Source organism: Rhinopithecus bieti, unplaced genomic scaffold (assembly GCF_001698545.2).
Source record: "Rhinopithecus bieti isolate Rb0 unplaced genomic scaffold, ASM169854v2 scaffold_41644, whole genome shotgun sequence".
Lineage (NCBI taxonomy): Eukaryota > Metazoa > Chordata > Mammalia > Primates > Cercopithecidae > Rhinopithecus > Rhinopithecus bieti.
This window is the reverse complement of record NW_016817838.1, coordinates 1,106,454-1,129,177: the sequence shown is the minus strand read 5'-3', so window position 1 is coordinate 1,129,177 and position 22,724 is coordinate 1,106,454. Positions and strand designations below refer to the sequence as shown.

The window sequence follows — 22,724 nt, the reverse complement described above, 5'->3', positions numbered from 1 at the left end:
AACGACACATCCTGAGTCCATCAGGGGACGCCTGGACCCCTGTCCCCAGTACTGAGACCCAGGCCCAGTCCACGTTTGGCCTGGAGCAAGGCTGTGGAATGAAAAAGTGTTGCGGATCCAAAAAGTGATGGAAATAACGGACATCCTCTCTGGGGAAAACGCCCATGTGGATACGTACACAACCTCATGCACATTGCAGGGAACTCACAGCCCCTGGCCAGGGTCCCCCGCCCGGGCTTTCAGACGCTTCAGCTGATGCACCAGATCCCTGGTGTGGCCTCCGTGAGTCATCCAGAGGTGACCTCATCACACACACACACCCAGCTGCTGGGTGAAATGGGGGCCCCACTGGGCCTTCAACACCGGGAACCTAAGACCATCACCCCCCAGCTCAGTGCTGCACCTGGGCACGTGGCCCCACCCAGCCTGCAGTCACTGCTACTGCCATCCCCAAAGGGCAGGAGCCGCCGGACGCTGCCGACGGTCATCCATCTGATGAGCGCTGCTTGCGTTTCAAAATGAGAACATTTATTATTTGTTTTTTTCTCATTAAACTTTCACAAATAAAGCACAGCAAGACTTGTCTGCAGACACACAGGAGGCACACGGACAGCCCGTCAACGAGAGATGGAGACGAAGGCCAGTGTGGCTCTCATAGGGCAGCGCTTCTCAGAACCCCTGGCCCCCCTTGTGCCAAGGCTGGCCTGTGTCAGGCCTCGTCCACGCCGCCTTATGACACATAGAGAGGCTGATGCCAAAAAGATGGCTACAGAGCTGGGGCAAGAAAGTTATCCTCTTGTTCTGATAACGACCCTACAAATCCCACCCCACCCTCAGGCACCTCCATCTAAGGTGTCCGGTTACTCCAGGTAAGGAGGTTCTAAGGAGGGCTGTGTTTTCCCTGGGGCTGATGAAACTTGCTCAGACAAGCCAGGCCACTGGGAGGCACCTCAGGATGGCAAAGATGCTGGAGGCTTTACTGGCTTTCAGGATGCCGGGAGCCCCACGGGGGCAAAAGGGGAGGAAGGAAAGAGATTCTAAAGACAGACTGCTGCTGGTATGTCCCGACCCAGGGTCACAGTGTCAGCAAAGAGAACAGCATGATTCTGACAGGGCTGGATTTTGTTTCACCCTCGGGATGAGCAGACTTCAAACACTGCATTTTCACGGAAATCAACAAGAGAGACAGCTAGCAGGACACGGGGCTCCTGCCAGTTCTGTGTGGAAAGGCACCAGATGGTTTGTTATGAAACACATTTTGGTCAGAAAATAGCTGGGGTTTTTTGGTTCCTGGGAGGACAACAAAGCTAGAAGCAAAGGAGGTGTGAGTTGTGTGAGGAGGAGGCAGAGAAGAAAGCAGCTTTGGCATCAGACCTGGGTTCTACTCTTCACTCTACCCCGCCATGCTTGAGGCCTCAGTTTCCTCATCTGTAAAGTGGTCATAGAATATTTCCAAATAAATCTAGGTGTCAGGTTTCACACATCATCCCAGGAAGTATGGGGAGGCAGGGCACAGAGACACTCAAAGAGACACACAGAAAGCAGAGGAGGAGCACAGCCTTGCGTGCAGGGGAGAAGGCAGGGAGGGACCCGACGGAGGGCGGTCAGAGATGATCCCCGCAGTCAGTCGCTGGGAGCAGCCAGTTACACTGGTTCCAAGCACAGGTGGAGACCATCCACGGGGACCTTGGGCCCCTTCTCCTGGAGGAAGGGCAGGAGGAAAGCGGGATTCAATGCAGCACCATGGAGGAGCCTTCAGGGCCACACCTGCTGTGAACGCTTTAAAGTGCCAAGCTGTATCGTCTTTGGTCAGGAGCTGCCCCTTAGTCTCTAAGAGCCTGGGGTCCAGGACTCAAGCCCCGCCTGCTGGGCCCTGAGGAAGGAGAGCAGGAGGACACATTCCCCTTCTGAGACTGTGGGTGCTCTCCTGTGCTGGGGGGTGAGGGGAAAAAATCACTGAAATCCAACGGCTTTCAGGAAGCAGGATGCCCCCAGGGAAATTTGGGTCCTTAGAAAGACAGAAGGGACTAGAAATGCTTTGGTCACAGTCCTGATACCCACAGCCAGGGCAGAGCTTGCTACAGGAGAGCAAGCGGGAGCCGACTGCAGCACTGCACACGTCATGCAGCAGGAGACGTGCCTGACGCAGACTGGCTTCCGAGCATAAGCCAGAAGTCACTGAATAAATATTCAAGGCATCTTTTGGTTCTCAGAGAAAGAGCAGGGCTTAAAAAAAAAATCTCTCCCCTGCCTGACTAGCTGCAGCTCTGATCTTCAGGCTGACAGTGCTGAGGGCTGGGAGAGGTGGCGGGCGGGTTCCGGAGCCGGCTCCCCCGCAGCAGGTGGCTTTGGTCCGTCAGACGTCAGGGTCGCTTGTGTCCGGCTGGCCCCGGGCCCTCAGAAGCTGAAGAGGTCATCCTGCTCTGGGCCGCTGCTGTCAGGCTTGTCCCAGTCGACAGGCGAGAGGCACTGGGCGTAATGGATGTCCTGGGCTGTCAGGCCAGTGTCCAGGACCTGAGGGTTCGTCCGAGACTGGGCAAGCCTGGAAGGCAGAGCTGTGTGAGCCGAGGGCCTGGGTGAGGGCCAGCGGGCCCCGGGGTCAGATGCGAGGAGGCACCAGTGGGGAACAGCAGGGCAGGTGGCCCAAAAAGGAAGCCCCAAGTACAGTGGAGGTGGAGGAGCCTCAGATCAAAGCACCTCCCTTGAAAGTCAAACAGCTCAGAAAAGTCTGGGGCAGCCAGCAGTGCACCCACCCCGGGGAGAGGCCAGAGCACTCACTGTGCCCCAGCTCAGTCACGATATGCCCAGGAAAGAGGAGAAGGGGCAGTGCTGGTAAAGGGAGCGGCAGGGGTGGGGTGCGGTGGGGAACAAGCTGTGAGAGGGAACACGGAAGATTCTTTGGCTATAACTGTGTCAACACCGTGCTGTTCGAAAAATAAATTTACAAAGGGAGACAACCTACATGTCCAAAAGAACAGGGGAGAGTTGGCCGGGCGCGGTGGCTCAAGCCTGTAATCCCAGCACTTTGGGAGGCCGAGAAGGGCGGATCGCAAGGTCAGGAGATTGAGACCATCCTGGCTAACACTGTGAAACCCCATCTCTACTAAAAAAATACAAAAAACTAGCCGGGCGAGGTGGCGGGCACCTGTAGTCCCAGCTACTCCAGAGGCTGAGGCAGGAGAACGGCGTAAACCCGGGAGGCGGAGCTTGCAGTGAGCTGAGATCCGGCCACTGCACTCCAGCCCGGGCAACAGAGCGAGACTCTGTCTCAAAAAAAAAAAAAAAAAAAAAGAATAGGGGAGAGTCAAGTAAATCACAGCCGCTTCCCTTAGGAGAATGTTAGGCAGTCAATGGAAGGGGTGTTTACGAGGAGTTTTTAACAGCCTGGAGCAATGCTTCTGACACAACGCTGTTAAGTGAAAAATCAGGATCCCAAAATGCAAATACGATGAGCTGATCAATGCAAAATAATGTATATGTATAGGATTAGCATGAATTAAGCCCAAAACTCTGAGCTGTGGGATTATGGGATGGTGTTACTTTCTGTTTAACGCTTTGCTGATTTTCAAAATTGTTAATAAAGGGCACACGATGCTCAAAACAGTGTGGAAAAGCAAATAAAGGATTTTCTTCAGAGGGCGGGTTTAGTCAGCCAGTGAGGCAGAGAAGGTGTCGCCCTCGCCCCAGGCTGGTTCCAAGGGGTTTCCACCAGTCCCTGGCAAGGAGGAGGCAAGGAAGAGGAAGGAGGAAGCAGGAGGGCAAAGACCCTGACTCTGTCCCCACTCGCTGGACCAAAAGTCGCAGACCCCAACCCCAAACAAAGCCCCTGATGTGGGAGGGCTATAGGAGGCTGCTGAGGGTCTCAAGGGAGAAAGGGAGGCCTGACAGACGGGGACCCAGGGCTTGGAACCCTGACCTGCCCAGGCCTCTCCTCAGCCACAGCCTTCTCAGTGCCATGTCCCCAGGCTGCAGGGGACCACAAGGATGGCCCCTGGGAAAATGGGGAAATGCCACCACCCTCAGGCTTTACCAAAACACCTCCCCACTGTGCCTGACCTTCCCCGCTGTGGAATGCTCCACAGCTTCATTAAGCACTTTCTCCCTTCCCTTTTTCATAAATGCAGACCTCTGGAGAGCAAAGCCTATAAAAAAAACAGCCCATTTTTGAAGGTCACGCCAGGCGGAGGAAATCAACTTGAGCTGCAGTGTGTTTCGCTCAGCTCAGACTGAGGCAGAGCAGTCACCAGGAATAGTTTTTGACTCAACAGTAAGAACTTTCTAACAGCTCTGGACAACGCTGGAAGGGGTTCCCTCCCCAGACAGTCGGCTCCCTGCCCCTGGAAGCATTTGAGTGGAGGGATGGGTCTGTTGCTCTGGAGGGGGTCCGAGTGGCTCGTTTTTTTTTTTTTTTTTTTTTGAGACGGAGTCTCGCTCTGTCGCCCAGGCTGGAGTGCAGTGGCCGGATCTCAGCTCACTGCAAGCTCTGCCTCCCGGGTTCACGCCATTCTCCTGCCTCAGCCTCCCAAGTAGCTGGGACTACAGGCGCCCGCCACCTCGCCCGGCTAGTTTTTTGTATTTTTTTCAGTAGAGACGGGGTTTCACCGTGTTAGCCAGGATGGTCTCGATCTCCTGACCTCGTGATCCGCCCTTCTCGGCCTCCCAAAGTGCTGGGATTACAGGCTTGAGCCACCGTGCCCAGCCATGGCTCGTGTTCTTAATCACATCCCCAGGGGAAAGGGTGGCAGGGCCAGCCCACACATGCCAACCCCGCCACAGGTTTCCAGCACAGGAAGCTCACGTTACCTTGAAAACGCTTCATCCAGGCCATCATCCAGCTCCTTGGGGAAAACAAAGCAGGAGATAAGAACTCTGTTTGGGGGAGCCCACGCTCACAGCTGGAGCTTGTCCCAGCCCTGGGTAAGCTACAGGGACTCAGGACACAAGCTCAAGGTGGGCACCTGGAGGCACGGGCTCAGGCAGGCCTCCTGCCTGGGTGCATTGCCAGCATCTCAGCCCAAGGACCCAAAGCTGGAGACGTGGGAGAGGAGAAAGGGCATGTCCTAGGGTGTCTGGAGACCCAGGTGGGTTCAGTGCCCTGCTCCACTGCTACCTGCCCATGAGACCTTGGGCAAGTCACTCTTCCTCTTTGAAACTCAGCTTGTCCTTCCGTAAGAGGGCGTTGGACCTAATGACTTCTATGGCTTTCAAATTCCAAAAGGAAGAGGGTGGGGAAGGAAGTTTTCTTGCCTTCATTTATTTCCAAAAGCCAAGCCAAAATTCCAAGCTCATGAGGGATAACTGATGCCAGGAGTCCCATAGCCTCAGTGGAAGAGCGATGGGTGAGGTCCCTCCATGGCCTGCTGGTGAGGATGGGCAAGTGGCAAGGGTAGTTCCTGAACAGCAGAGAACAGGCTCAAGGGACACCTGGGGAACTCCCAGTACCCAGATTTTTAAAAATTAAAGAGACAAGTTAACATGTGATTCTGCAATGGATCCTGGGCCAGAAACAGGACACCGGAGGGGCACCTGGAGAAATGTGTAAGTTCTACAGATTATACACAACTGCACGGTATCGTGTTTGTTTCCTGATTCTGACCACTGTAATGTGGTTATGTAGGATGTCAAAAATTGGGGAATCTGGATGAAGGGTGAACAGGAATTCTTTGTACTACTTTTGTAACACAGTCTGAAATTATTTCCAAATGAAAAATTAAAATTTCAGGTTCCTCGGGGAGATTCTATCGGCAGAGGTCATCACCCTTACTGAGATGAAAAAGCTGAGACAGAGAGGTCAGGGGGCTTGCCTGAGTCCCTGAGGGAGTCAGGGACCAAGCTGGTGACTGTCCAAGTCTCTGGGTCCTCATTCAGGCAGCTGAGGGGGAGGGGTGTCAGGAGCGAGCTCTGCCACGCCAAGAACAAGGGCGCCTTTGGCTGGTCTTGTGGTGGGCAGAGCCGTGGACGCTCAGGCCAAGAGGCCAAGCATTGTGAGGAGACAGCTGTGCTGGGAGCCAAGCCTGTTGGGGACACAGCCTCAGGTTCAAAAGGGACATTGTTTATTCCCTATCCTGGGCCTGGGCACTACCGGGCTGGGTGTGGTCCTCCCAGAGGCCCACAAGTCACGGGTCCCAGGGCCTGGTCCCTGGAGCAGCCCAAGGCTCGCCCAGAGGTCAGGCTGAGGATCACCGATCTGCTGGCCACACAACCACTCACCCAGACAACACTGCTGCCACTCAAGGCTTGTGGTCGCGGCACCTCGTCCACGTTGGTGGTGTTGGCGCTGACCGTGGACAGCGGGGCCTTAGCCGTCTCCTCTAAGTCCAGCAGGTTCCCAGTGGCGACCACTGTGAGGGATCCGGTCAGGCTGTCAGTGGGAGATCAGCCTCTTCCTTCCTGGCCCCCTCCTGGGCTGTCCTGGCCCTGACCCTCCCCTCTGATGTGGCCTTGCCCAGGCCTCCTAGCAGAGCCCGGCCCTGGCACCTCCCCACGCCAGGTGCACAGCTGCCCACAGAGTGAGAACCTGACTAATGGCTTAGAGTGAAACTTTTGTAATCACAATAGTTAAGTTTTCTTAAGCGACCACACAACAGTATGTTAAGTATATACAAAGGTAGACACATATTTATATATTTGCATAGGGATATATCTCTAGAAGAAAATGTACTAAAATGAGTTATTTCTTCCCCTTATCTACATTTTCTAATTGATCTGTAATGAACGTGTATTATTTCTCTAACAAAGCAAAAGTGAAAAACCAAGAGGCTGTCCCAGCCCAGGCAGGAGCGGGACCCCCTGGTGAAGCACAACCCCAATACCCCACGGCCGAACCCCGCTTCCCTGTCAGGACTCACAGCTCTTCAAGGCGGGGGTGGCAGTCTCGGCAGACCCCCAGGACATCCCCTCCCTCTTGGCTGGCTTTGTCCCTCTTCTCTTTCTCTGCAGGACCAAGGCACAACATGTTGGAGCCTCAGGCCCCAGCACTCCGTCCCCGGCAATCACCGGGCAGGGGTGATTAGCCGTGGCCAATCTCAGGGGACAGTTTCAGGTTTCCAGCCGGGAGGAAAGAAACCTTTCGGATGTCAGTTAATCCTCACAAGCACCCTTGGGGAGGGAGACAGCTGTTCCCATTTTTCAAATGGGAAAACCGAGACTCTGAGGGGTGAAGGGACCGGCTCACAGACACAAGCCAGGTGGGTGATGAAGCAGGAAGTCGGTCCAGGTCTGACGCCAGGGGCCTTCACCTCCCACCACACCCACAATGTAGATGCAAAGTCTCACCTTCCTTGGACACCTGCCAAAACTCAAAGGCGACTTTGAAGGCCTGGGCTACGGTGAGGGTAACAGCTTGTGCCTGAAAACAGGAAGTGGGGATGGGGAGGGGTGCAGTGTCAGCCAGGGCAGAGCAAGTCTGCACTGGAGGGCTGGGGACTCCAGGCCAGGCCCCCTGGCTCCCTCCCTGCAGCTTCTGCAGCTCCATCCCAGGCTCTGGAATGCCTCCTGGGCAGAGCAGGGTCCTGGCCCTTCCCAGGTCTCCAAAGCTGCCTGGCGTGTCATAAGGCCACAGCCTCGCAGAGGCAGTAGGGGCTTCATCTTTACCATCTCTGGTCCCACCAAAGTTCTCACCCTCACTCTAGGGCCCTGCCTGCAAAGGCTGTTCATCTCCATGTCTTTTCCTTCCCCTTTGGGCTTCCCTAAATTCAATAAACTGTGAGGCTTACTTCCTCCAAGAAGCCCTTCCTAATTACCTGTGGACTTAACTTAGCCCTTGGAATTAGAGAACAGAAAAGCCAGAATTGGAAGGGCCCAGCCACTGCCCCAAATGAGCCACAGCCAGAGAGGTGAAAGTTAGGTTCCGGTTGGGACTATGCCAGGGTTTATAACTGGATCCCACAAAGAGGGTAGAAGGCTTGTCAATTTCCTGATAGGCGCAAGATGTCAATGAAGGCCCGGGGACCAAAACCGGTCAGTGCTACAACCCACCTGTAAGGAAGGGCCACACCTCGGCCCTTCACCCCAGGGGAACTCCCCCCACACCCCTCCAAACCCAGCTCAGATATCTGTCACCACCTCTCTCCTATCACCAGCCCCAGACTCCTCTAGCCCCACCCACCTCCCTCTGGCACCATGCATGTGAAAGTGTCACTGGCTCCCCTGCCTGTGTTTCCCCCAGCTGTGTGCACCCTAAAAGCAAGAATCAGTCTGAACACCCCCGCCCTCTGGAGCAGGCCAAAGCCTCCCAGAGGTGGCAACAATGCTGGGTGAATTACATTCATCTGAGGGGCAGGCCTCATTCCAGCCAGGACCTATCCCCAGCCCATATTCATCTCAACACCTTCCTCTCTCAGCCAATCCAGTCCAGGGTTAATCAACTCAGCTTCTGGGAGTGGAAGTCCCAGAGTTCGCAGCTACAGCCGGAAACATCTAGCTTCCCTCTGAAGCCCTGGCTGAGAGAAGAAAGCACCAGCCTCTTTCAAGTTCACAACAAGTTCAGGCCTTACCAGCTTCAGCCCCACTCCCTGGTCCCCCCCCCGCCCCACAACTCAATTTAATTGAGAGACGGACCTGTAGCCACTGCCTTTAAAACTCCTTTAAAAAAAATATTTAAAATTCCTAAACAAACTGACGGATCCATGCCAATTAAACTTCACAAAGTATAAAACCTCATTTGAATGTCTCCAACATTTACATTTTTGATGGAAGTACAGGCACTTTATGGCAAAACTTAAATATGGTAATTAAGTATGAAACTCTTCGCAGCTGTTTACAATTTAAGCTGTCATATCTGAATCAAGTTTAATAGACCCAGTTACCATTGAGAATTGCCCATGAACTAAAAATATGGGCTAATTACCAGCCCAAGTCAGATCACTAAACACCCAAGCAAGGGCTGGTCACCCAATGTGGCAGGGATATGAAAACCCCATTATTTAAGCCTGCTGGAAATCTGGAGACACAAGCTTAGACTGCAAAGGCTGTTCACCTCCACGTCTTTTCCTTCCCCTTTGGGCTTCCCTAAATTCAATGAACTGTGAGGCTTACTTCTTCCAAGAAGCCCTCCCTAATTACCTGTGGACTTAGCCCTTGGAATTGAAGAACAGAAAAGCCAGAATTGGAAGGGCACAGCCCTTCCAATTCTGCTTGCATAAATCTGCTTGTTCATTTGCATACATTCCTACCCTTTTGCCCTGAAGTCCCAAGCTGTAAGTTAAACCGAATACAACCCAAGAGGTGGATGTGTGCAGGTGGCTGCAAGCCCAGGCTGGGCAGGGACTGGGAGTGGGGTGGGCCCTGCTTCCTGGGGTGGCTGCAGGAATCTGAGGACCAGCATTAGGTGAGAGACTGCTCGGGCCTGCCCAGGCGGGATGCCCGCCCCTCCTGACTGCCTCTGGCCTGCAGATCTGCCTTATTAACCTTGCCCAGTTTTTCACATTCCTTGTTCCCAGGAACCAGGCTGCTCATGGCTCAACAGGGGCCAGAAACTCAGACCAAGACAGCCATGTGCCCCCCAGGTGGAAATGGGGGTAGCACTTTGCTTACCATCAGCCCAGGCCCAGCAGCTGCATGATGCCTTCACTTCGGAGCCCAGAGGCCTCCCAGTTGGGCAAATGGAAGGGAGTCCTTGGAGGAACCCAATGCTGGCTGTGCCCAGCAGCACCAGGGAGGGGAGAGCTGCGGTGGCTGTGCCCAGCAGCACCAGGGAGGGGAGAGCTGCGGTGGCTGTGCTGTCCCAGAGTTCAACTGACTGGTGGGTGATGTAGAAAGGAGCCCCTCTCCCCCAACCTGAATGGGTCATGAACTCATTCAGGCAGCCCAGCCAGGAAGAGTAGGGATGTGGAGGCCCCCAGCCACAATGAGTGTGGTTTTGTCAACATTCCGATTCAAGTCCCTCAACATTCCGATCCAAGCCCCTCAACATCCTGATTCAAGGCCTGCTGCAAACGGAAGCCGCCTCACCACCCACCCCAGGGGAACCATTTCACTTTGCCCCTCTGTGCTTGCATGTGTGTTAATCCCGTGCTGCTGTGCGCTCGCCACCCACCACCCCACCCCCTTCTTTTGGCCTGGCAAACTCCTGGCTCCTCAGCCTTCAAAGCTCCATTCGAGGTGTCTGTCTCAGGGAAGTCTCACTGACTCTCCTGTGAGATTTACTAACTTCCACCCCAGAACTAAGCCCCCCTGGGTTCCAGATACTGAAGCTGGGCTGTTCTCTACCGCCTTGGATGTTTTCTCCATGGCTCAGACCAGGACAGACGGTGCCAAACATCTGTGGCGGAGCTGCCAGCAGGTGCGGAGGCTGACACAGCCATTCCATCTCCTGCCTCCCCCAAGAACACTTCCACTTAGCTCAAGAATCTAGGATTTCCAACATGACGAGGTCATCAACACACTGTCAGCCCGGGCTGGGCTAAGACCGTGAGGCAGCAGGTGATGTATTTACACCATGCTGGGCTGGGCTGTCTTGGAGAGGGCTCCGCAGGGCCCCTGAAGCAGGGAGGCCACGTAGCAAAGGGTAGGGAGATAGATAAGCCACTCCAGCCATCAACCCAACCCCAGAGAAGAACACACTAAGAAAGATGAAGAATTTGGGTGTCTGGCAGGGGCCCTTCCTGCTGCCCGGTCAGGGCTCTGCAGTCAGTGGCTGAGCAGTGGCCTGGCTCTGTTTCCCTGGGTAACTGACCCCATGGCCTGAGGGTAGGCTGATTTTGCTCAAGTCTGTGTGAAGTCCTCTGACCACAGGCCAGGTCTCCCTTGTAAGAGCTGGGCCTGCACCTCTCTTACTCCTAGACCCCTCATCCCAGAGGAAGCCTCTGCACTGTCGAAGGCCCCTCCCACCCAAGGCCAGCTGTCCCTGCCCAAGGCCTGCCCTGGTCAGCAGGGAGGAAGAGATGAACAATGGGGACATAAGGAGCTGTATTTTTAAGTCTGCGTGGGCTCCTAAAAGACAAAGCCACGAGTCACATCTGTGGGAACTCACAGGAGATGCCACAGCAACTTGGAGCCCTGGCGCCTCACGAGGCAAATGGCCAGCGACACTGAGTCTGCAGGAAAGAAACGAGGTGTTCAAAAGAACCTGGGGCCTTTCAGAACAACCCTGGAGGTCACTGAGGCAACCTTCTCATTCTGCTGACAGGCAAGCGGCCCAGAGAAGGGCAGGATCTTCTCCAAGGTAACACAGCAAATCAGCCAGGATCAGACGGCTAGACTGTCTCCTCCTACAGTGCCTCTTCCATGACACCTGTGGTGGGCTGAATTGTGTGTCTGCCCCCAAGATGTCCACATCCTAATCCCTGAGACCTGTGAATGCTGCCTTACACAGCAAACGGGCTTTGCAGATGTGGGTTAAGGATCTGGCGATGGAGATTAACCCAGATTACTCAGTGTGTCCAAATGTAATCACAAGGAGTGTTGAGAGGGGTAGGAGAGTCAGAGCTAAAAGCAGCAATGTAACGAAATCAGGAGACCGGAAGATGCTACATTGCTGGCTCAGAGGATGAGGACAGGCCCATGCACCTGGAAGTGCAGGTGGTCAGTCTCTGGGAGGTAGAAAAGGTAAGGAAATGGATTCTTCCCTAGAACCTCCAAAAAAAACACAACCCTGCCAACCTAGTTTAGACTCCTGATCTACCTCTGTCACAGAATACATTTTTCTTCTCCGTGAGAGAATAAATTTTTGTTGTTTTAAGCCACTAAGTTTGTGATCATTTGTTACAACTTACACAATATCTGAAGTGTGCCCTGATGGGCAGCAGGAAGCCTGGGGATGACAAAGACTGTGATGGACCTGACATGTCCTTTGATGACAGCGGAGGGAAGGGGATCTTGTCTCCTATAGGTTCCAAGGGCTACAGGGCATGGGGACTGGGGCTCTGAGCTGTCAACAGAGGTCAACAGGTGTCAATGCTCCATCAACGGATGTCAGGAAGCACCTTATAGGGAGGATGCTCAGATCCTGAGGGTCTCAGAAACAAAAGCTGCAATGCCAAAGGTTGACCCACTCCACTCCTTGCCCCCAAATTCAGGACGAATCCCCAGTGACCACCAAGGTTCCCACTCATCCCGGCTAAGATGTGGTCAGGGGTGTCCTGGAAACGAGACAAGGAACTCTGAATTTCCCAGTCACGCAGGGAGGGGAAGAAATGTGGGTTTAAAACCCCACTCTAACCCTGACTGGTTGTGTTACCCTGAGCAAGACAGCTGGCCTCTGGGAGTCTGTTTCCTCATTAAAAATTTAAAAAATGAAGAAAAAAAAATGGAGAGAGTAACAGTTCCCACCTTGCAGAGCTGTGAGGATTAAACGAGTAAAGACCTGGAAGCCTAGCACTGGAATGCACACACAGGAGGCGCCGAGAGATGGTCACCGCCCTCCACACTCCGGTCACAGCTGGAATGGACATGCAGAAGGCACCAAGAAATGGCCATTGCCCTCCTCACTCCGGTCACAGCAAGCCCAGTTCTCTGACGGCTCTCGCCTTTGCCTTCCACCCCAGGCCCCCTGATCTCCCATCTCCGAGGACCAATCCCTACAAGGCCCTGCACCCCTAGACCATATTAAAGACAGGAGATCCAAAACAACCTCAACCCAACAAATCACGTTACAGAGAGAAAGGGGCCCAGACAAACACTGGGGACATGGGCTAGCCACTGCCCACCTCACCACTGTACCACTTAGCTCTCAGCACCCACTTGGGGTTCCCAGGGATTTCACCCTCTTCTTAAGTAATGGTCACCTTTGGGTCCTGCCTCCCACACCAGACAGCCCCCCCACCCACAGCAGGGCTGCCAAGGCCACTGGAGCCTGCCCTAGCCCCAGCCCTCCCCGCTGACCATCTTCCGCTTGGTGCAGAGGAAGGCGTGGCACTCGAGGCTCTGGTTGTGCTGGCTCTGTGCGATGTATGCAAACACCTTGTCATGCATCTTATCTGCCGTGCAATAGGAGATCCTGAAAGGCAAGGAGGAAGTATCACCAGACCTGGCATGGAGGCCTGAGCACATGTGGGATGCCCTGCAGGGCAGGTCCCCTGAGTTGCAGAGAACCTGCTGCTCCCATTCCACCAGGGCAGACTCTGAGAATCCAGCCTTGGCCTCCAGACTGGGTACCTAGGCCATCTGTACAGGAGGGGCCGAGGCCAGGCAAGAAGGAAGGAATGGGGTAAAGACTGGAAGCAGGGCACTTCCCCCTCTTCCTCCCATCTCACACTGAGCCACACCCCAGAACAGTAATAGCTGAACCCTTACCACATACCAGGCAATGTGCCAAGAGCTTTCTAGATCTCGCCCCATGTCATTCTCAAAGCTACCCTCTGAGGTGGGTTCTATCACTATCCACGTTTTTCAGATGAAATAAACTGAGGCTAAAGACCTGAGCCCAGACCTGAACTCACTTGTAGGACTCCAGAGGCCATGACTGCCAGGCTGCCTCTGAAGGCTATGTGCCAACTGGCTGGAAGGGGAAGCAGAAAGCAGGACACTCCCCTGCTCACCAATGCCCTTCGCCTGGCCTCCCCATCCCACCTGCCCGCCGACCCATGCCCCTGCCCAGAGGTCTAGTGAGATTCAGGTCCGTCTCTCTCAGGGTGACTGGGACCATTTGCATGTTCTGGAGCTGTGGCCAGGGGTGGAAGAGTTGAGAGTAGGGGTGGGGTGTGTGTGTGACAAGGACCCAACAAGGAGTCCCAGTGGGCCTGGGAGGAGACACACAGCAACTCCCTCTGCATGGAGCACCCTCTCTGCCTCCAGTCGCCACCCGTAACCTTGGGGCCACCCGAGCCCTCGGGCTCCCACCCTCCCTCACGTGTCTGGTCCCAGCTCGTTGCCTCCAGTCAGCCTCAGAGTCTCAGTTGGGGAGGGGCCGGCAGCCCAGAGGTGGGACAGGAGTGCCACAGACTCACCCCTCAACCCAGAGGTGGGACCGGAGTGCCATAGACCCATCCCTCAACCACGTGGCCCCAGCTTCAATCACAGGCATCAACACCACAGGTGGGCAGAGAGAGAAGGTGCCAGGGCCCTTCCCACCTATTCTCCATCCCAGGGGATCCAGCTTCCTGCCCTAAATGTTACTGGGTCCTTGGTATCAATAAACTAGATCTTGTTATTCCTCAAGCCCCAGCAAGGTGCCACCTCCCCTGGGAGGCCTTCCTGGATTTCCCTGGGCAGACCCTCTCCTTGCCTTCTTGGAAAACACTATGCTGTATCTCCCGTTTCCTCCCAACTATTCCCAATTAGAGTGGAAGCTCCTTGAGGGCATGAGCAGGATTGGAGTCCTCATCTGGCACAGATGTTGGCAAAACAGGTATCTTAAACTGTTGACTAAAGGCAGGCAGGTATGATCAGGCCAGTGAGAGGAAGACATCACCCGGGCCCCCACAACACACATCTATCCACCCTACTACTGGCCTATGCACCAAAGGGCTGAGCCATCTGCTTGGAGACAAAGCAAGAGGGTGGAGGGATGCCTGGCAGATGGGAGCCTGCTGGACAGGGCTCTGGCCTGGGTATCCTAGTTCCAGTTCAGCTACTACCTCACCATGCAGCCGTAGGCAATCCCCTCTCTGGGCCTCAGATTCTCCATCTATAAAATGGACCTGAGCTATCCCTTCCAGTTCTGAAAAACTACAACTGACCAGCTGAGAGAGGTGGGGATAGCCTGAGGCTCTAAGGGCTGACCAGAGGCCCCACTAGAGAGACCATCCATACTCTGACCTCAGATCTTGGCTGAGGCCTCCCTGGAATGCCTGGCCAGATACCCAGAGCTGAGCTGCTGCATTCACAGAAGGAGGAAAAGGCAGTGACTGTGCAGTTCTCTGCTCCAAGCCCGGCTCAGTGGCATGGCGGTGGGGACTGGAGGCTGGGCACAGGCGGGCTCAGCTGTCTTCTGTAACTGGTGATGATGACAGCAGCAGCTGCCACTTCACCAAGTGCTCATCGTGAGCCAGGTGCCATGCACTCGGCGTTTCCTAACAGCGCTGTGCAGCAGGATCTGTTCCGAACCCCATTTTACAGATGTGGAAACTGAGGCTCCAATGTCACCCAGGTAGGAAGTGGTAGAGCCTGGATTCAGATGGGACACTCCACCCACTGCCCCAAGTGGCAGAGTGGATGGGCCAACCCCATGCTGAGCGTACCTGTATATGGACACGTTCTCAATGAGCTGGTTGGTGAGGTTGTCTGTCAGGATAATTCCCCGTGGAGACACCTTCAGAGTCACCTTCTGCAGCTTCTTCCCACTGGCCTTAGCCTTGAGGCAGACAGGAGTCAGAGGAGTCTGCCAGCCTCACTTGAGACCCACGCTCATGGCCTACACTGCACTGTCCCTAGGACCCAGAAGCGGGGTCCATCTCAGCTCAGGCGACTGGCAGCGGCATGGGGAAGACCACTTAGCCAGCACCCTCTTGTAACAGAAACAGGAGCAGCATCTGCTGAGCACCAGCTATCTGTCAGGCACCGTGGACCTTGAGTCATCCTCCCTCTCCCCAGAAGGAGATGGACTCACAGAGACTAAGGGACTTGCCCAAGGACACACAGCTAGGAGGGCACACAGACTCGGCACTGAATGAGCTAGCACAACCCAGCAGGATGACTCTTGGGGACTCTGCTCCATCCACTGAGCTGAGGGGTCCGAGGCCACCAAGGGAAGTGGATTTAAAAGGCCCACTCTTGCTCAAAGCTAGGGAGGGGGCAATGTGCTCTCGGATGTGCTATGCTATCTCTCAGGCCATTGGGCAGCTAGTCAAGGGAAAGCAACCTCCCCACCCTTCCTGGCGCTGATAAGTCCACCCAATGCATTGGTAGGGCAGCCTGAGATGGACGGGAATGGGGAGCTGGAGAGGAGGTCATAATGCTGGAGGAAGCACCAAGCATCGGGCAGGAGCAGCCTGAGATGGGGTGGGGAGGCTGGAAGAGGTCATAATGGCTGGAGGGAAGCCACTGACCGTGACCTTGCAAGTCCAGTGCTTCCCTCTATCAAGGCCCAAAAGCTGGATGGAAGGAGAATCAAGGGCAGGGCCAGGCTCAGACACACCCAACTAGAGTAACAAGCTGGGACAAGGGCACCCTGGGAAGAAGCTGGTCCTTGGTTCCTGGTCCCTCCACCCTTCCCAACTGGGGTGCTCACCGTAGCCACGATCCTCTTGATGGCGGCAGCCGACAGCTCCTCGCCCTTGGGCTGCTCCACCAGCGTCATGCCCAGGTATTTGAGGCTGAACAGCATCCCCTCCAGCAGCGTCTCCCGAGTGTCCGTCCAGTTCTCAGGCAGCTCTGGGGTAGGACAGAGAAGGCCCTCAGACCCTGCGGCTCAGGGCCCACCACCAGCAACAGCTCTCACCAGCCTTCTTTCCTAGGAAACCCCAGCAAGTTGGCTGGGGGTCTCCCCTACCACTACTGTCATTTTTTTTTGAGACTGAGTTTCACTGTCACTCAGGCTGGAGTGCTGTGGTGCGATCTCAGCTCACTGCAACCTCTGCCCCCTAGGTTCAAGCGATTCTCCTGCCTCTGCCTCCCGAGTAGCTGGTCTCGAACTCCTGACCTCAAGTGATCTGTCTGCCTCAGCCTCCCAAAGTGCTGGGATTACAGGCATGAGCCACCGTGCCAGGCCTACTGTCACTTTTAATAAAAGGCTAAAGCTTTCTGGCACATATCAAGGCTCCATGTAAGCAGCTTTACCTAAAATGTTCTCATTAATCCTCCTCAAGAACCTATGAGGTCAACACTTTTATCAAACCCATTGACAGACAAAGACATGGAGGTCATGGAGACTCAATCACATAACCAAGTCCAGAGAGCCAGGAAGTGCAAGAGCCAAGTTTCGAGCCCCATTTTCAAGCCCGGAGCCCTCTTTACTTCAATGCTACCACTTGTTGAGGGCAAATCATAGCATTTCTTACTGAATCCTTAGTGCAATCCTGTGAGATAGTGATTCTACAGATTAGAAGACTGAGGCTCAGGGAGGCAAAGTCATGAGATGAAGGCCACATACAATGAGTCAGACTTCAACCCTGAGTGGTTCCCACGGTCCTAGCCTGCACTGCTTTCCTCCCTGTGCGCATCGGTAGAGACCAACAGGGGCGGGCGTGCGGGAGGCTGGGAAGGAGACAGTAGCCCAGGGAGAGCAGGGTAGGGTAAGGCTGGGTGGGGAGAGGAGAAGGTGATTTCCCAAATTTGAGAAGGCTCGAGACCCACTCTGCTTCCCACTCCCTGGATGGTCCTAGGGAAGTCCTCTCTCCTCTTTGGGACTAACACTGCACCCCCTCTCTGGGCTGTGGCAATGGCACAGAGCAGGGTCCACAAGGAGAGTCCTCTAAAAGCACCAACCACACAAATGTCAGGAAATAAGGGGATGAGCCTGCCTCACTGGTGGGCAAACGGACCAGGAGGGACATGTGGAAAGAGTGCCCTACCACATGGGTGAGGGCCTTGCGGAGGCAGATAGGCATGAGGGGAAAATCGGGCTACACTGGTGGTTTCTGACCATCCCCGGCTCCTCAGAAGGAGATGAACAAAGATGAACGAACACCCCACACTTCCACCTGCCAGAGCCCCTGCCTGTCCTCTACCATCCCCTCACAGATGCTGTGCTTGTAGGAGGTGTTTGTTATGATTGCACCATTTTACAGATGAGAAAGAAAACTGCTCTTCAGCCTCACACACAATCTTGTTAAGGACAGAGCAGGATCCAGCCAGGAATCAGTTTCCAGGGGCCACGAGAGGTAGCCAGGGCCAGCTTCCCTAGACCATCCCCCAGGGAGGGGCTGGGAGATGTCCTGGGCCCTCCCTACCTCCGCCTGGGGCCTTCCTCACTGGCTCTGATTGAAAAGCCACAGGAAGAAAGTTTAGGTATCGCTGGTTCCAGGGCAGCTGAGGCTCCGGCAGGGATGTGGGCCCCTACTACAAGGCTCCGCTTGGCTCTGGAGTTCTGGCTCTGTCAAGAGCAGAAGTCTGGGTCCAGGTGGCATCACCAGGTCCCCTACCCAGTCTGGATCCCTGCTGCCCCTCTCAGCTCCTGTCCTAGAGCTCTGGGCCTCCAGGGGCTCTGGTCCCCCTCTCCACAGCCAGAAGAGGCCTTGTACACCCACATTTCTCTGGATTTGCCTTGAGAAAGCCACTGTCCCTCTCTGAGGCCATTTCTTCATCTGAAAGAGGGTACAGGTGTCAGGGCTGCAGAGGGTTATACAGGAACTTACCGATGTGCCCAGTTCCCCTCCTGCCTTGAGATCAGGTGAGCAGGGACTTACTGACTGTCTTCTAGAACCTGGCATGAAGCTAGTGCTCAATACTCGCTCAAGGAAGAAATGATGAGGACAACCCCATCCCTTCCCCAGCCCTGGCCCCAGGCCCACTGCCCCTTCAGCGCTAGCCTTTATCCCCGGGCTTCCACCCCAACATGAGGCCGGGCCCCCACTGAGATGACCCCAAAGCCCAACATGACCTTATCCTCTGTCCCATCAAGCACAAGCCTATTCCATTTGATCCTCCAAAAGAATGTGAAAGTCCCTGAGGTGTCCCCAGTCCTGGGTTGAGTGATGGGGCCCTGAGCAACTCAGACACAGACCCTACTCTCAAGCTCAGAATAACAGCACCATCATCAGGGAAAAACGGCGCTTTCATATAACAAAGACACAACGATAATAAAGCTGTAGCTATTACCATCACCTCTAACACTCACGGCCACCTTGCAAGCAGGCATTCTTTCATTCCCATTTTACAGACAGGAAACTGAGACTGACTCTAAAGCCCAAGCTCCTGACCATGAGACCACACTACCTTATCACGCAGCAAACTATCTTAATTCTAGCAAAAGATCAGGTTTTTGGAGGTGGAGGCATTTCTTCTCACCTGGAATTAGGTGTTCCTAATACCTAAGGTTTCCCGTCTGCAGGCTAGGATATCCAGACCACCACTTTCAACCTGAGACCCATCTAAGCAAGGACAGCAATGGAGAGAAGTACTACTGTGCCTATGGCCCGTGCCCTTGGCAGACATTGATAATCAATTGCAGCTCTACTTCCCTCTGACCGTCTCTCAGCACAAGGCCCCAGGCGGGCAATACTGATTGATCAAGTTTTGAACATCTCATTATCCATTCCTACCCCTGGCAAACATTCTCCACCCTCCCTCTCCAGCCCCCATTTTCATGTCCCCATTCTCCCATTTCCTCTGGTTCAGCCCTTTCCTGGCCCCTTTCCAAAGCCACTTCCGCTCCCTCCATTCCAAAGAGCCAAAGGCTGCCAAGGTCACTGGTGATCTCTTTGCTGTCAAAACATTCCCTAGTCCTCCCTGACCCCTGAAATGTTCAGCATTTTTCTGCATTCCTCCTTTCCTGGACTGACCCTTCCCCTCCTCTAACCACGTCCTTACAGACTAGTTGCCACTCATCAGCCTTAGGCCCTCAGCTCAAGCCCCTCACTTGATAGATGATACAACTGAAGCCCAGACAGGGACGGGACCTGTGCAAGGTCACAGGGCAAGTCAGAGGGCCCCTCCTGACCCTACCCAGCCCACTACAGACAATCCCCACGATGCCCAGTGACTGTGAGGAGATTTTAAGTTTCCCCGTCTCTTCTCCCACAATATCCCTACATGCTCCCTACCCCAAGGCTCCAACCATGCAGAGCTTCTTCCTAATAATGTAACATTTACTGTCTAACTTCTGTGCCTTTGCTCGAGTAGCTCCCTCTATCCTAAATGCCCTTTCTTCACTTGATCAAATCCCACACATCCAACCTCTGCCAGGAAGCCTCCGTTGAGGCATTGTAGCCTTGTGGTTAACAGCAAGGGCCTTAATCCTAAGATATCAGCTCCGATGCTTCATGTCTGAGTCATCTTGAGTGAGTTCATTACCTTCCCTGAGCCTCAGTTTTCTCATATTTTAAAATGGGGGAAACAACAGCTCTGACTCCTGGGCGGGGCGGCGGGGGGCGGGGGGGAGCTGTTGTGACCCGTGGGTAAGTTTATAGAATTTAGCAGAGAGGCAGGCTCATCGTAGGTGCTCAGTACACCTTCCAATGGGGCCTCATCCCTCCTGTGGGCGGGCTGCTGGTGCCTTTCTTGAACGTAAATCTCTTCTTCCTCCTGCAGCCACACCACCCACTGCCAAGCACTGCCCGCACGTCTCTTCCCTTTAAAGAACCTGCCATTCATGTCTGCTTCCCCCGGACCTGGCACGGAGGTGTACGCCTGCCCAGTGTGGCCGTCCAGTCTGGTCCTGTTTCTCCCTTGTCCCCCATGTTCCCAGGCCCCACTGAGATGCTCCTTTCTCTCTAGGAAGCTGCTTCCCTCCTGTGCTCTGTGCACGTGACTCATCTCTTCACTAGAGCGTAAGGCCCCTCATGTTCACATCCTCCCCACAGAAACCAGCACCGGGGAGCTCTCAGTGAAGGCTCACTGGTAGGGCTCAGGACCACACCCGGCCCACTTGCCAGCCACAGCCGGAGGCCTTATTCCCGGTGCTCCCGGAGGACCCGGGCAAATACAGGCCTGAGTGCACAGCCCTGTTCCGGTCCTAGTTATTTTTGGCCCTGTAGTGGGTAATGACTGCGCTATTTTAACGCTACAATTTTACAGATGACCTGCTGCCGGAGTTAGCTGGGGACAGACCATATGCCTGGTCTAAATTACAGCTGTGAACACGTGCTCTTTCCTCGTTAAGGTCCCCCAACCACCCAGGAGGCAGAGCTGGGCTGAATGCCCTTGCGCCCCTTCTGCCGCTCCCGGAGACCCAGCCTGGCTGGTGTGTCTGCAACATCAGAGTTGCCGCCAAACCCAGGGGCTAGGGGACCCTCTGACCGGGGCTCTGGCCTCCAGTCTCCCTCAGCCTGGTGGGGAGATGGCCTCAGAGGCCAGAGTGACAACATCTCAGAAGAGGGCTCAAGCTCTGCCCTGACCTGGAGTGTAGCTGCTTCTCTATAATTCTATCTGACAAATGGGTTCAGCCCCTCAGGAGCATCATCAGAAGTTTCTGGATGTGAAAAGTACTAGGAAAATTTCAGAAATCAAAGCTGTTGAGATTGTTATCAAAAGAAAATAAGTTTCAAAATGATAAATTGCAGCAGCTACCACTTCCTAAGTACCTACTTACACAGTAAGAGAAAAATATGCTATGGGCTCTGGAGTCCGTAGTCACTGAACCTCCCCGCACCTCAGTGTCCTAACTTTAAAACAGAGACAAGACAGGCACAGTGGCTCATGCCTGTACTTCCAGTGCTCTAGGAGGCCGAGAAGGAAGGATTGCTTGAGGCTGGAGTTCAAGACCAACTTGGACAACATGGTAACACCTCGTCTCTACAAAAAATAACTAGCAGGGCATGGCAGTGTGCACCTGTAGTCCTAGCTACCCAGGAGGATCCCTTGAGCCCAGGAGGTCGAGGCTGCAGTAAGCTATGACCACATCACTGCATTCCAGCATGGGCAACAGAGTGAGACCCTGTCTCAAATAAATAAATAAATAACAGGGACAATAGGAGTATCCATCTCAGACAGGTGTGGTGGCTCACATGTAATCCTAGCACTTGGGAAGCTGAAGCAGGTGGATCACTTGAGGTCAGGAGTTCAAAACAGCCTGGCCAACATGGTGAAACACTGTCTCTACTAAAAATACAAAAAAATTAGCTGCGCATGGTGGCGGGCACCTGTAATCCCAGCTACTTGGGAGGCTGAGGCAGGAGAATCTTTTGAACCAAGGAAGTGGAGGTTGCACTGAGCCAAGATCCCACTGCTGCACTCCAGCCTGGGCAACAGAGGGAGACTCCCTCTTAAAAGAAAAAAAAAAAAAAAAAAAAAAGAGTATCCATCCATGGGATTGTCTTGAGGATGAATTGAGCTCACACCTGAGGTGAGCTTAGAACCTTGTCTGGTACATACCAAGTATCACAAGTGTGAGCTACTGTCATTACCAATGGTCAAATGCAAAGAGCTTTAACATGTCCATGGCCATTCTCATACTGAAAGAAGAGTCCAGGATAGATCAGTGTTCCCATTTCACAGATAGAGAAGCTCAGAGGAGTCTGACCATGGCTCACAATTGACAGCACTGGGACTCCAGTCCACACCTGCCTCCTGCAGCCCAAGCCCCTTGGTGGGATCAGGCAGAGCCCTGTAGGGCTGCTCAAAAAGAGTATCTGACCCTCAGTGGGCAATGGGTGACCTCTGACTCCTTCAAGCCACATGCCCCTCACACAGCCCCCAGGCCCGTGAGAAGCAGAGTCTTAGGTTCCAGTTCACCACTCCCTGCACTTGCTGTTCCCTCTGGCTGGAACGCTCTTCCCAGACTCCTCCCTCCTGGGATTCACCGGTGTGTACTGAGTCACCTTCTCACAGGGACCTTCCCTGGTGCTGTCAGTGGCCGCCCTTATCCCCTCTGCATACCCTTTCCATGTTGTGCTGACTGCTAGCACCTGCCACTCTACCGGCTGGAGATGCTGAGGCCGGTGCAGACTGGGGAACGAAGATCTCCCATCCCCAGGAGTCCTCCCCACTGGGCTGCCAGGAACTGCCCCTCCAGTGGAACGCCTCTGAAGAGCACGTTCTACACTGCCTCCCGCAGTTCCCAGTGCGGGGTTAAGCTCCAGGAGTCCCTGGTGGTAATATTTATTTATTTATTAATTATTTGAGACAAAGTCTCACTGTGTCCCCCAGGCTGGAGTGCAGTGGTGGGATCCTGGCTCACTGCAACTTCTGCCTCCCAAGTTCAAGTGATTCTCCTGCCTCAGCCTCTCAAGTAGCTGGGATTACAGGCC

At 54.3% G+C, this 22,724-nt stretch overlaps 1 protein-coding gene across 1 annotated transcript; it reads right to left on the bottom strand.

Moving 5' to 3' along the window:
• Positions 1-510: 510 nt before the first annotated feature.
• Positions 511-21,224, bottom strand: LDLRAP1 (low density lipoprotein receptor adaptor protein 1). The gene is given in 9 exon segments (XM_017856175.1): positions 511-2,542; positions 4,804-4,838; positions 6,211-6,341; positions 6,849-6,867; positions 6,869-6,933; positions 7,276-7,348; positions 12,823-12,937; positions 15,120-15,232; positions 16,109-21,224. Coding segments are annotated over 9 exon segments (792 nt in total). The 5' UTR covers positions 16,205-21,224; the 3' UTR covers positions 511-2,397.
• Between the last annotated feature and the right edge of the window lie 1,500 nt (positions 21,225-22,724).